The sequence below is a fragment of the Rhinatrema bivittatum genome, chromosome 7 (genome assembly GCF_901001135.1).
Source record: "Rhinatrema bivittatum chromosome 7, aRhiBiv1.1, whole genome shotgun sequence".
Taxonomy (NCBI): domain Eukaryota; kingdom Metazoa; phylum Chordata; class Amphibia; order Gymnophiona; family Rhinatrematidae; genus Rhinatrema; species Rhinatrema bivittatum.
This window is the reverse complement of record NC_042621.1, coordinates 224,985,619-224,997,885: the sequence shown is the minus strand read 5'-3', so window position 1 is coordinate 224,997,885 and position 12,267 is coordinate 224,985,619. Positions and strand designations below refer to the sequence as shown.

Below are 12,267 nucleotides of genomic sequence, written 5' to 3'. Positions count from 1 at the left end.
AAGAAGAAATAAACTCTTTGAATTAATCTAGTGCTGAATAATTTGTATACTGCTGTTACATAGTTAATAAAGCAGTGTTTTTCATGATCTTATGATCAGAATACTGAAAGGAAAATTCAAAACTATCCAAGAATATAAAACATTTGAAACTGAAACAGAGACTTCAAAACAAACATAAAAGGGCTTAATGGGGACATGAGTTTCCTCACCCATTAACACACCTAATTCTGCTGTATCCCTGTCAGTCTTCTCGCCATGTTGCTAACACATTCCCCCAACAGCCTTTGCCCCCTTTCTCCCTTCCCCTTACCATTGTAATTTAATCTGTGAATCACTTATATATTCAGGCAACATTGTCCTTTAATTTTACTGGCTCATTCTGAGCCTGATGTAATAAGACATGGGTAAAAAGTGTGTGTTGAAGTTCAAAACACATTTTTTTATGCATGTGCTAAAAGGGACGTTTACTTATAATGCAGGAAACTAATAGTATGCAAATGCATTAGAAGTTAAAAAAAAAATGAAAACGTGTAAAGTGAAAAAGAAAGAATAGTGTGTACAAGCCATGATTTGGGAGCATAACCCATGTTTTATAAGTATAAAATAACTGAAAAGGTCCGCTAGACAGGAGGAGTTCATCGGCCTGCACCCAGGGACGTGGACATTTTACAACATACACGCATATATGCACACATGTTATAAAATAGCCTATGTGCACATGTGCGTGCAGTTTTAAGTGGGTGCGCACCTGTGCACACAACTGCCTCTTCTACCGTAAAGTGGGGGGATTTTAAATGACACGCTCATGGACGCCTTTGCCAGTTTTCCCAGTTTGTTCCCAGTTCACCCAGTTAAAAGGTATTAAACTTCCAAACCCCCTAGTGTAATACCCTTTCTTCCCCCCTGATAGGCTCGACCCTTAAAACCCTGCTGATCTGCCTAGATTTTTTTTTGTTTTATAACTTACACACCAGGGGACCTCAATGCACAACAGTGCATGTAAGTATTTACAAGCTAATTTCAAGTTTAAATCCAGGATTGCCCATGTCCTGACCGTTTTTTGAACTTTTCATTTGTGGGCGCAGCATCAAGTATGAGGTATATCCAGGCAGCTTTTAAATTCCACTCATCGTGCGTCAGCTCAATATATTTACTAATTTCAGCACGTGTTGGGCTTTTAAATTTCACCTTATAATGTGGAAACTCAGACGTTAATGTTTTGCTGATTTACTGCATCAGGGCTTTTCAAGACAATTCTTCAGAGAGAAAAGCAGTTGAAAAAAATGCACTTACAGAAATAACTATTTTTATAATAGTAAGCATACTTACTAAACAATCCTTCACAAACAAAAATGTTTTCCCGTGGAATACACCCTTTTAAAATGTTAAATGATTAGCATAATCATTAGCGTAGTGCTTATAAAAAGCAAGCAGATGTCACATGATTTCCAAGTGAGTCAACAGATGACAAGTCCTTTAAATTTGTAATTAATCCCAGATGAGAAAAGAACCAAATAATCTTTGGACGAAATAACACTCAATCACATTTACACCAATTATGGCTCCTGAATCACTGCAATTTTTTAATAATAATGTTCCTCTACTGGATTCATCATTTGTTAATATCAATCTCTGCTCAAATTGATATAAATTTTGTCATGATCACCTCCACGAACATTAGATGGTATAGAATCTATAGTCAAACATCTAAGCATGTCAAAAATGTACTTCGGTTCAATACAATGTTGTTCTATCGGAGCCTCCATTCTTCAATGGCCTCAATTGGTAGGCCTTAAAGCCTTACAGCAGTTCCTAGGCTTCTGCAATTATTACTGCCAATTTATTCACAAGTACTCTTCATTGGCAGTACTACTCACAGCTCTCACCAAGAAGGGAGCCAATGTGAGAAACTGGCCTGAAGATGCTGTGCAAGCTTTCACCCATCAAAAAAGGACCTTCTTCAACACCTCCAGGCCCTTTGTGATAGAGATAGATGCCTCTGCCTTTGGGGTAGAGGCTGTCTTCTCCCAGTACAACAAGGGCATCTTGATGCCTTACGTCTTCTCCAAGAAGTTCTTTCCAGCTGAGAAAAATTACACTATCGGTGACAGAGAATTGCTGAAAGTAAAACCAGCATTAAAGGAATGGCTCCACTTGCTTGAGGGAGCTACACACCTTATAACTATCTGCACAGACCATAAGAATTTACAGTACCTACAGTAGACTCAATGTTAAACCCCCACCAAACCTGTTAGTCATTATTCGTTAACCACTTTGAGCTTGAGATAAAGTACCAGCCAGCGGAAAAGAACCAATGCTGACACCTTCACTCATTTGAAGCTGAAGACATCCTGGATCTACCATGCTATATCATAGATCCAGCAAAGATCCTCATAGTTGCAACCTTCTCGTTACCTCCAGGAAAAACTATTGTTCCTAAATGCCTCTGGGAAAAGGTAGTATGATGGACACATGATTCTCAACTGGCTGGCCATCTAGGGATTCGAAAAACTATGTCATTATCATGCCATTATTGGTGGCTGCAAGTGAAGCACAATGTACAGAACTGCATACAATCTTGCCCGACCTGTGTGGCTCATAAACCTTCATATGCCCGTCCCTGGGGCTTATTGCAACCAGTACCGATTCCAGATGAATCATAGACCCAGATAGCCATGGATTTAATGATGAACCTTCCATTGTCTGATGGATGCACTGTCCTTTGGGTAGTGGTAGACCGCTTCTCCAAGATGGCCTACTGCATCCCACTGCCCAGATTGCCTGTGGCGCAAGAATTAGCGCAACTCTTCCTACTACATGTCTTCTGACTCCATGGTCTACTGCAGAGAATTATGTCCGATTGATGAACACAATTTACTTCAAAATTTTGGAGACATCTGTATAACAAGTTTAATATTTCCATGGACTTCACCTTGGCTTATCACCCCCAAACCAATGGACAAACAGAATGGACAAATCAAGTTCTTAAGGGCTTTTGATGAGCCTATGTGAATGAGTGGTAGGACAATTGGGCACCATTGCTACCTTGGGCAGAATTTTTCCATAACAATCATATACGTGAAGAAACTGGGGTCGCACCCTTTCGAATAGTCTATGGCAGGCACCTTCACCTGCCGTTACCACTCCCACTGGTTGAACCATCCCCAGCAGTAGATGCCATGGGTCAATATCAAGGAGAGTTATGGAAAGAAACTAAATGACTCCTAGCCGTAGCTGTGGATAAATATAAGAAGCAAGCGGATAAAAAACATCCGGCACCCAACTTCAAACCCAGAGACAGAGTCTGGTTAAGCACCGCAACTTCAGACTGAAGCTACCATCCATGAAATTCGCACCCCAATACATTGGCCCATTCCCAATCCTCTGTCAAGTGGGTTCTATGTCCTATCTATTGAAATTGCTTCCTATTATCAAAATCCATAATGTCTTCTATGCCTCTCTTCTCAAGCCATTAATTTTGTTTTGTCCATTTCACACCATCCCTGACTGTACCAAGAGAGTCACGGAAGAAGATACAGAATATGAGGTGGAGGCCATCTTAACTTCAAAGTGCATCCAAGGCAAGTTATACTACATCATATCATGGCGAGGTTTCGGTCCTGAGGAAAATACCTGGGAGCCTACATCAAATGTTAATGCACCTCAGCTAACCAGGAAATTTCATAGCCTTTATTCCTATAAACCCAAGCCAAGGGGCCTAGGGAGGAAGCTTAGAAGGGGGGGGGGAGTACTGTAACACTCCTCATCTCTGATCTAAAGCAACTCTGGCAAAGCCTCCAGCAACATACTGCTCCAAGGACCCTGGCTAGAACTTTCTGTAGCTCTGAGCTTTCTTTATATGGCCTTCCTGTGGCCCTAGCTGATGACATCACATCCTGCACAAGTATATTAGGAAGGCAAGCTTGGAGAGACTCCATGTGACCCACAGTCTCTTAAAGGAGGCTTGCAATCTGTTGGAGCTATTCCTACTGTTGTTGGACTCATAACGCCAAGCCTGGTATTGCCTGAGCTGTTGAAGAGTCTGCTGAGCTCATGGCCTCAGCAGTCTATCATGGTTGGTGAGCCTTTGAGACTGAGGTATGATTGACGTAGCCTAGTAAGTGAACCCACTAGGCCCAAGCCATCAGTAGGCAGACACACTTGGGAATTGGGTCTGGATTTCAACTTGATCAATCCCCATTCCCCACAGGTTGAGCCCTTGGGTTCAGGGGCCAGCAGGACTTAGGTGAAATCCCAATGAGTGAAGGAAATACAGGCACAGGCCAATGGTCAGGGCAAACAGCAAATGAATGAAGTCGGATACCAGGCCAAAGTCAGTGTAGGTGGCATGCAAGCAGAGTCAAATACCAGACAGAATTCGAGGTAGGTGGTGTTCAGAGAGAGTCAGATAACAGGCCAAGATCAAGCAAGAAAGATCAGTCTGAGAGGAAGCAAGGAGAAAAGGGAGGTAAGAGCAAGGCAAGGACAGGAGCAGGATACTCAGACAGAAGCAGGAATACAAAATGCACATATAGGATCAGGAACAGCAGAATAGCAACACGCACTACAGAGCAGGAGGACCTGTTGCTGAGGCACTGGCTGGTCACAGGTGACTTTCTATTATATTCATGCAGGATATGATGTCATCAGCCAGAGCCACAGGAAGACCGGGCTGAAAGATCTATAAAGGAAGTTCAGAGCTACATAAAGTTCTAGCCATGGTCCTTGGAGCAGCATGTTGCCAGAGGCTTTGCCAGAGTTGCTTCAGATAAGAGATGAGGAGCGTTACTATCTCCAAATGACAAGAAAATGATCATTGATTTGAAAAATCAAGGTATTTCCATTTGCATTAAAGAAAGTTTCCTTTGGCTGTAAGGGCTTTCCACAGTCTTAGAAGCTCTGTGGGCAAATCCAAGTTTGCCTCATAATTCTATGTTAGCAAAAGCACTTATCAAAATTATACCTAATCTGCAATTTCCTAGTGTGTTGAGCAGAACTATTATACTCTATTTTCTGAATACTATTAGCTTGTGTTTAATGTCAGGATGTTTTATGATGATGATACAAATGAATGCTACTGCTAAAACCCTTGTTGCTGCTTTCAGTACTGCTTTCAGTACCTCTCACCATTCAATCCAGTCATATAAAAACAAGTAACATAATTATCCTTTCTTTATTTTTTTCCTCAGAATCAAAAGGAAATAAAGACCATCTTAATTTTATTGCTTTTTGTCTTTGTCTCATAATGTCAGGAAAACAGCCTTTAAGTCCTGTGGGATGTACGGCCACAAAATGGCAGCAGTAAATTACCTCAATTTTTGCTTGAGATGTCGACCCACTAAAGAAGGATTTAAACCAGATTTTTACTTTTCCCCCAATAGCTGAACAGAAGAAATAGCATGCAGGGTCACACTCAGGTTCATCAAGCCCACCATCCTGTCTCCAACAGCGGCCACTTCAGGGTGCAAGTACCTGGTAGATCCCATAAAGTAGATCTATTTCCTGTAACTCACAGGTATAGCAATAGCTTTCCCTAATGTTCCTGGTTAATAATATTTTATGGACTTTTCCTCTAGGAACTTGTCCAAAACTGCCACAAACAACGCCCTCCTCCCCCATGGGTAAATTTTAAAAGACCAATTATGCATGTAAATCCTTTTGAAAATTACCCCCTAAAAGTGTATCGTGTACAGCAGTGGAATTAGTTTCTCTGTTGATATATTGTATATATTTTTGGTATCTATTCTTTTTGGACATTTTTTTTTACTCTCTGGGTTTGAAACCCTTTTTTGAACTGTTTAACTTTTTAAAGAACAAAAAATTCCATGATCAGAAAACTTGTTAAAAGACAAGAACAGACATTCCACTCCCATTCTAACTGTGGCACTTAGAGCTTTCCACCTGTTGTCTGCATGTTAAGCTAACCTCCACCCTAGTGTCTGTTGTTAATTGCTGCTTGGCTAGAGGTAGGATTTTTATTGAACAGATGCTATTACAAAAGCAGATGTTTAAAAATATGTTGACAGCTATGGAACTGGTATCCTTTGACATGTTTCTGTAATCATTCACCTGAGGGCAAAAGAAAAAAAAAAAGGAAATTGCTCACATGATTGCAGCATATTATAACTTTTTGAACTTTCTGCAGGATAATCTCTCTGAGTGTATTGTAATTAAGGCTTATAGTGGTTAAACGTCTGATTAAGAATAGATAATTATTAGCATAGTTGAGGTAGTAGGTGAGCATAATATTCCAAACAATGTGAATTAATATGTGTAAACTTTTTAACTGATTTGTTTTTTTAGAATACAAAGAATATAGAGAGCAATTTTTAAAGTGTTTTACTCTTTAATCAATTGCCTTCCCTCAATGCGGCTAAACATCTGCATGCTGTTCCATAATGGTATTTTTAGCCACATTGAAAGAAAGCATTCCCATGGGCAAGTTTAGGTTGGGGGTAGGAAAAGTACATGCATAGCTTACATTTTCATCCCTATACAAGTACTTTTCCAGCAAAATTATACCCACAAAAAAGAAGATGCAAATAAATATGCATACTTTGTACCCATGCTAGCTTTAAAGCAAAAATATGCACATTCTTTCATTTTGAGAACTGGTGCAAAATCTGCAAGTAAGAAGTACTTTGTCACAATGTGGACCCCATATTTTCTAATTTTCCTTTATAGCAATTTGATCTTGTAATGAATAGATATGCATGTGGCAATTTGAATTTGGAAAAATTATTGAAATTTCAAGAGGTTTTAAAAGTATGGCTATTTAAGCAGACATATAAGGAAGAGTGAATATAATTGTTCTTTTAACTTATTCATACTTTTATAGTTTTGTTAAGATATTTTAATTTGTTTGTCAATGTATATTGATTATCTTGTTTTTATTTCACTTTTGTGTATTTTATATATAATTGTATTGTAAGCTGCTCTGATTGATTTGTTCATGGAAATGGGATGTATCAAATGAATAAATAATCTATTTTTTAAATTTGAAAACATTTTCTTCATCAAATTAATTTTTTAATTTAATTTTTACTCAGTGTTTGCCAGTTCTGACCCTGTGCCAGGATTTCAAGGGGATACTCTGCAGTTGGCATTCATCGACCTCAGACAAGTAAGACAGTTTTCTTTTATTATTCCTCTTTTATCCTAGATTAGTTTAGTTTGTTTATTTATTTTTCACAGGACAAGCAGGATGGTAGTCCTCACATATGGGTGACATCACAGGATGGAGCCCTGTACGGAAAACTTTTCTGTCAAAGTTTCTATAAAGCTTTGACTGACACTGGCACACTGAGTGCACTGAGCATGCTCAGCCTGCAATTATCCCTGTGACCACAGGTGTCTCCCTCAGTCTTCTTTTTTCCGCTCTGCAGTAAGCATAGCACTTAGGAGCTCAGTGAGAAATTCAAACACTTTTTCCACACAGAAACACTTAAACTTTTACTTCACAAACACTTTTTCCCTGCACGAGTCTCCCTTCGCGTACATTTATTCGATGCTCGGTGAGTACTATGCCCTGTTTTTTGGTCAGTTCCTGTCACCTCCCTGGCCTGCCAACTGACTGCAGCCTTCCCTCTCCCTATGTTTTCATAGTTAGCCACACATAGCCTGCGAGTGTCCCTCTGTGACACTCTGCCTGTTTATTAGTGCTAGTGGGACAGGGACTTCCATGGTTTCCATTACCACCAGGGCCTCTGTCGAATCCAGGTCCTTCTATTTCTTCAGTACCCTCGTGCAGTCAATGCCCCCATTACTACCATCAGTACCCCCTTCCAGACCATTCTGCATTCTTCGAAACCATCGGTACCCCTCCCCCGCGGTACATTGATGCCATCATTCCCTGCATCGATTCTATCAGTGCCATCCACGTTTTTCATCCATGGCACTGATTTTTCCCTGGGTTTCATCAATGCCATCATTGCTTGACTGGATGCCATCGATGCACACCCTTGTGTCGTCGATGCCATCGATACCCGGGTCAATGCCATCATCTCCCAGGGCACTTCCATCGATGCCAGAGTCATTTCCATCGATGCCATCATTTATTTTATCAGTGTCATCGATGCCCAGAACACTTCCATTGATGCCATCGTCGATTCCATCGGTGCCATCAATGCCCAGGTCGGTTCCATCGATGCCCAGGTCAATTCCATCGGTGGCATCGATGCCTGGATCGAATCCTTCGATGCCATCAATGCCTGGGTCAATTCTATCGATGCCCAGATTGATGCCATTGATTCACAGGTCGATTCCATCGATAGCATCGATGCCAATGCCGATGGCATCGATGCTAATGTCGATGCCATTGATGGCATTGATGCCAATGTCAATGCCATCGGTGCCCATGTCAGTCCCATTGATGCCCATGCTGGTACCATCGATGCCATCAACGCCATTGGTGCCGAAGTCAATCCCATCAATGCCGTCGACGCCCATGGCCATGCCGTTGATGCCGTCAGCGACCGACTCCATACATCGATGCCATTGACATCCACATCGTATCCATCGATGTCTTCGACATTCCTATTGATGCGGTCATTGACTCTGTCAATACCAGCATCATTTTTTCCGATGCCAACGATGTTTTTCAATTTCTTGATGCCACATCGTTTCCATAGATACCTACGTCGATGCCATCAGTGCTTTCGTCACTGTTATCCTTGCTCTGCCCGGGTCATCGACATTTTTCATATATATATTTTTGACGATGCCCTCGAGGCTGCTTCAGCCACCACCAACACCGTCAATACTGACATAGCACTGTTATGAATCAGCTCCTGTGGAAGGAGGAGTTAACAATCTGTTATGGAACAGGCTCCTGTGGAAGGAGGAGTTAGCAATCTGTTATGCTCTACTCCTCAAGAAGGGAGGAGTTAGCAAACTGTAATGAATCTACTCCTGTGGAAGGAGGAGTTAGCAATCTGATATGCTCAGCTCCTGTAGAGGGAGTAGTTAACAATCCATTAAGGTATAGACTGCGGAGTTGCAATCTGTTATGAATCTGTTGCTGAAGACTCCTGATGGGGAAGGAGTAGCAATCTGTTACCAGTGGAGTGCTTGGAGAAGGGCACTCAGCTGTAGAGGAATGTAGATAGGTGGATCCTTGGGCCGATGGCAGATGACTACGCCCCCAGGAGGATATCCTGAGAGGGACCACCGGCTAGGCTTGGGTATGGAGACAGACACAGATAATTCTTTTATTAGACAGGTTAGTAGAACCACCAGAGGTGGCAATAGTGAGCTGATATGCTCGGCAGGGCTGAAGTCCCTCGGGTACTGGAACAGCGATCCCAGGGTTGCTGAGCTGTAGAGAAACTATAGATAGTGAGTAGACAGGGTATGCTGTGTTCATAGCCAGAACTGGATGACAAAACTCACATAAGGTCTTTAAGGAAGCTCAGTAGCTGGAAAGGGTTAGGCCCTTGAGGAGCAACTACCTGGTTCCAGGGAAAGCTCTGAGAGAGTGATGGTAACTCACAAATGTCTGTATCTGCGATAGCTTCCAGGCAGTAGAAAATCTTCAGAGTGTTCAGGAACATGGGCCCTCGAGGAGCGAGTACCGGTTCCTATCTGCAATCTGAAATAAAGAAAAGAGAGCGAGGCCCCCAAGGAGCGGGTACCCCTGATAAGTCCAAGAAGGCAGAATAGCTTGGGAGTAAAGCCGAAGCAATCCCCTTGCTAACTGGATTCGTTAGCGAATACTGAGACCTTTTATATTGGAAGCGGATGATGTCACCTCAGAGGGACACCCCCAAGGTTCGCGCCCTTGCTGGTACATCAATAGGAGCGCGCGCACGTGTGTGCCCTACGTCATCAGGCAACATGGCGGATCCACAGCATCGTGCCGGTCCGGGGACGCAGGAGGGAGACGGCAAGAAGACGCCGCAGCAGCTAACCGTCCATCAGAACTGGAGGGAGTCGCCACAGAGGTAAAGATGGCAGAGTGAGGGCGTCGAGCAGCGACGGACGCAACAGTACCCCCCTTCAAAGGGCTATCTCCTCTTCGGGTACCAGGCTTGGGTTTCAAAGGATGCGCGAGGTGAAACTGATGAAGCATCTCTTTAACCAAGATATTGGTCTGAGGCTCCCAAGTGATCAAATTGGGCCAAAGCCTTCCTAAATCAGAAGATATTCAACAGTCTTGCCTCTGTAGTGAACATCCAGAATCTCTTTGATCTTGATTTCTAATTTGTCTTCTGCAATGGTGACAGATGGATCTTGAGATTTGGAAGAATCTTTCAGAGTGTTATTGATGATATCAGCAGCAATGGATAGAGCTGCTCTGGACGTCACTGAGGAATTCAGTGGAAGTAGTGATGTAGAAGGAATGTCCAAAATCCACTTCCAAAGATGACTCTCCAGTAAATGATGCTGGATGAGAGATGGTAGTATTTAGCAGCAATAGCTAACTGCTAGAGACGCCACTGAGACTTCAACAGAAGTGGCGATGTTGGGGTACGTCCAACCTCACTTCTAAAGGTAACTCTTCAGTAAGTAACGGGATGAGGTGTTGAATTCAGCAGCAATAGCTCAGCTGCTATAACGTCACTGAACCTTCAGTGGAAGGGGCGATGTTGGGGTATGTCCAACCCCTCTTCTAAGGGTAACTTCTTCAGTAATGTAACTGGATGAGGTGTTGAATTCAGCAGCAATGGCTTAGCTGCTTTAACGTCACTAAACCTTCAGTGGAAGTGTCAATTTTGGGGTACGTCCAACCCACTTCTGGATAACTCTTCCGCAGATTAAGCTGGAAGAGAGATGGTGGCAGCACCAGCAAATCAAACAGGCTGGTAGCTAGAGATATCTTCTTTGGATCTAATTGTGCTGTAGTACTTCAGACATGACTTCTGAGTGAAACGAGCGTAGCAGATATCTCTAAGTTATAGTCCGTGAAGACGGTAAAGATGTAAAGCGCCATCTAGCCATGGCGAACATAGCAACCGCTATGGATATCAGCAGCCAGGAGTAGAACTGCTGTGGATGTCATTAAGATCCTCAAGAGACGTGGCGATGTAAAGGAACATCCAAAGCCCACTTCAAATTGTGATGCAATAATGGATCTTCTAATTTGACGAAGGGACTCCTCAGGTCTTCCACAAGACGCCTGAGAATAAGGTTGCCTCCTGCCCCTGAGTCCAACAGGGCAGGGGTCCGAACCGTTGCTGGTTCAGAGGTCACAGAGACTGAACGAGAGAGCGGAGGAGATAACGCAGTATGGCCCAAGAACAGTCCTCCCACGGGACTTAGGCCCATCCGTTTCCCGTACGAATGGGGCATGTAGAGACATCATGGCCGGGCTGACCACAGTACATGCACAGGCCGCGTTTCTTCCGAAATCTTCTCTCCTTTGAGGTCAAGTGACCATGACCAAGTTGCATCGGTTCATCTTTATCAACAGCAGGAATTGCTGGACCCATCCGAGGTGCAGAAGTTCTGGCCTCTTTCAACCCAGTTAATACCTTAGGCCGGAGTTCCTTCACCTTGTCTTGGAGCTGACAATCAATCCGAGTAGCTAAGGCTATCAGTTCTTCCAGCTAGTCATGTGTCTGTCGAGCGGCCAGCTCGTCGTTCAATTGGGTATCCAGGCCTATGCAGAAGAGAGTCTTGAGACATCTGGGGTCCCAGCGAAGTTCCGCTGCAAGAGTCTTGAATTCTATGGCAAATCCAGCCAATGATCTGTTGCCTTGCTTCAAGTCCACTAAAGCAAATGCGGCAACAGACATATGAGCAGGGTCATCAAAAACGGATTTAAACAAGTCCATAAATCCTTCTATGTCCCACAAGGTAGATGCCCACAACAAGGCTCTCCCATCCCAAGTATGACAGGATGTAGGTGGTCTTAGAGAGGCCTGTGGGAAACAATGAAGGCTGTAAGGTGAAATGCATGCTGCACTGGTTCAAAAAGCCCCGCGTCTTCTGGAGTTCTCCGGAGAAGCGAATAGGATCAGCCAGTGGAACAGCAGTCTTTAAAGTTACCTCCTGTAACTGACCTTCTTGGGTAGGAGCTGTGCCTTGTATCTGCTGTGTGTGACGCTGATGGAATGCTGCAGTAAATTTCTCCAAGGTTTCTTGCTGTTCTGAGATGCGTTGAGCCAGGCCCGGTATAGCCTGCAAAGCAGAGAGGTGTGCCAGGTCCATGGGGTTACTGACACCCCATACCTTAAGCTGGATTCCCAGGAGTACTGCTTCTCCAATTTAAAGCCGGATCCACTGGAGTTAGCAATCTGTTATGAATTGGCTCCTGTGGAAGGAGGA

The 12,267-nt window shown here is 43.2% G+C and overlaps 1 protein-coding gene across 11 annotated transcripts in view; it reads left to right on the top strand.

Annotated features, from left to right (window-relative positions):
- EXOC6 (exocyst complex component 6) overlaps positions 1-12,267 on the top strand; it is a 734,347-nt gene that overhangs the window by 605,819 nt on the left and 116,261 nt on the right. For all 11 annotated transcript variants that reach the window (XM_029609912.1, XM_029609910.1, XM_029609905.1 and 8 more), the window contains one exon: positions 7,050-7,123. In XM_029609912.1, the coding sequence (XP_029465772.1) occupies positions 7,050-7,123 (74 nt within the window). The remainder of the gene's footprint in view (positions 1-7,049; positions 7,124-12,267) is intronic.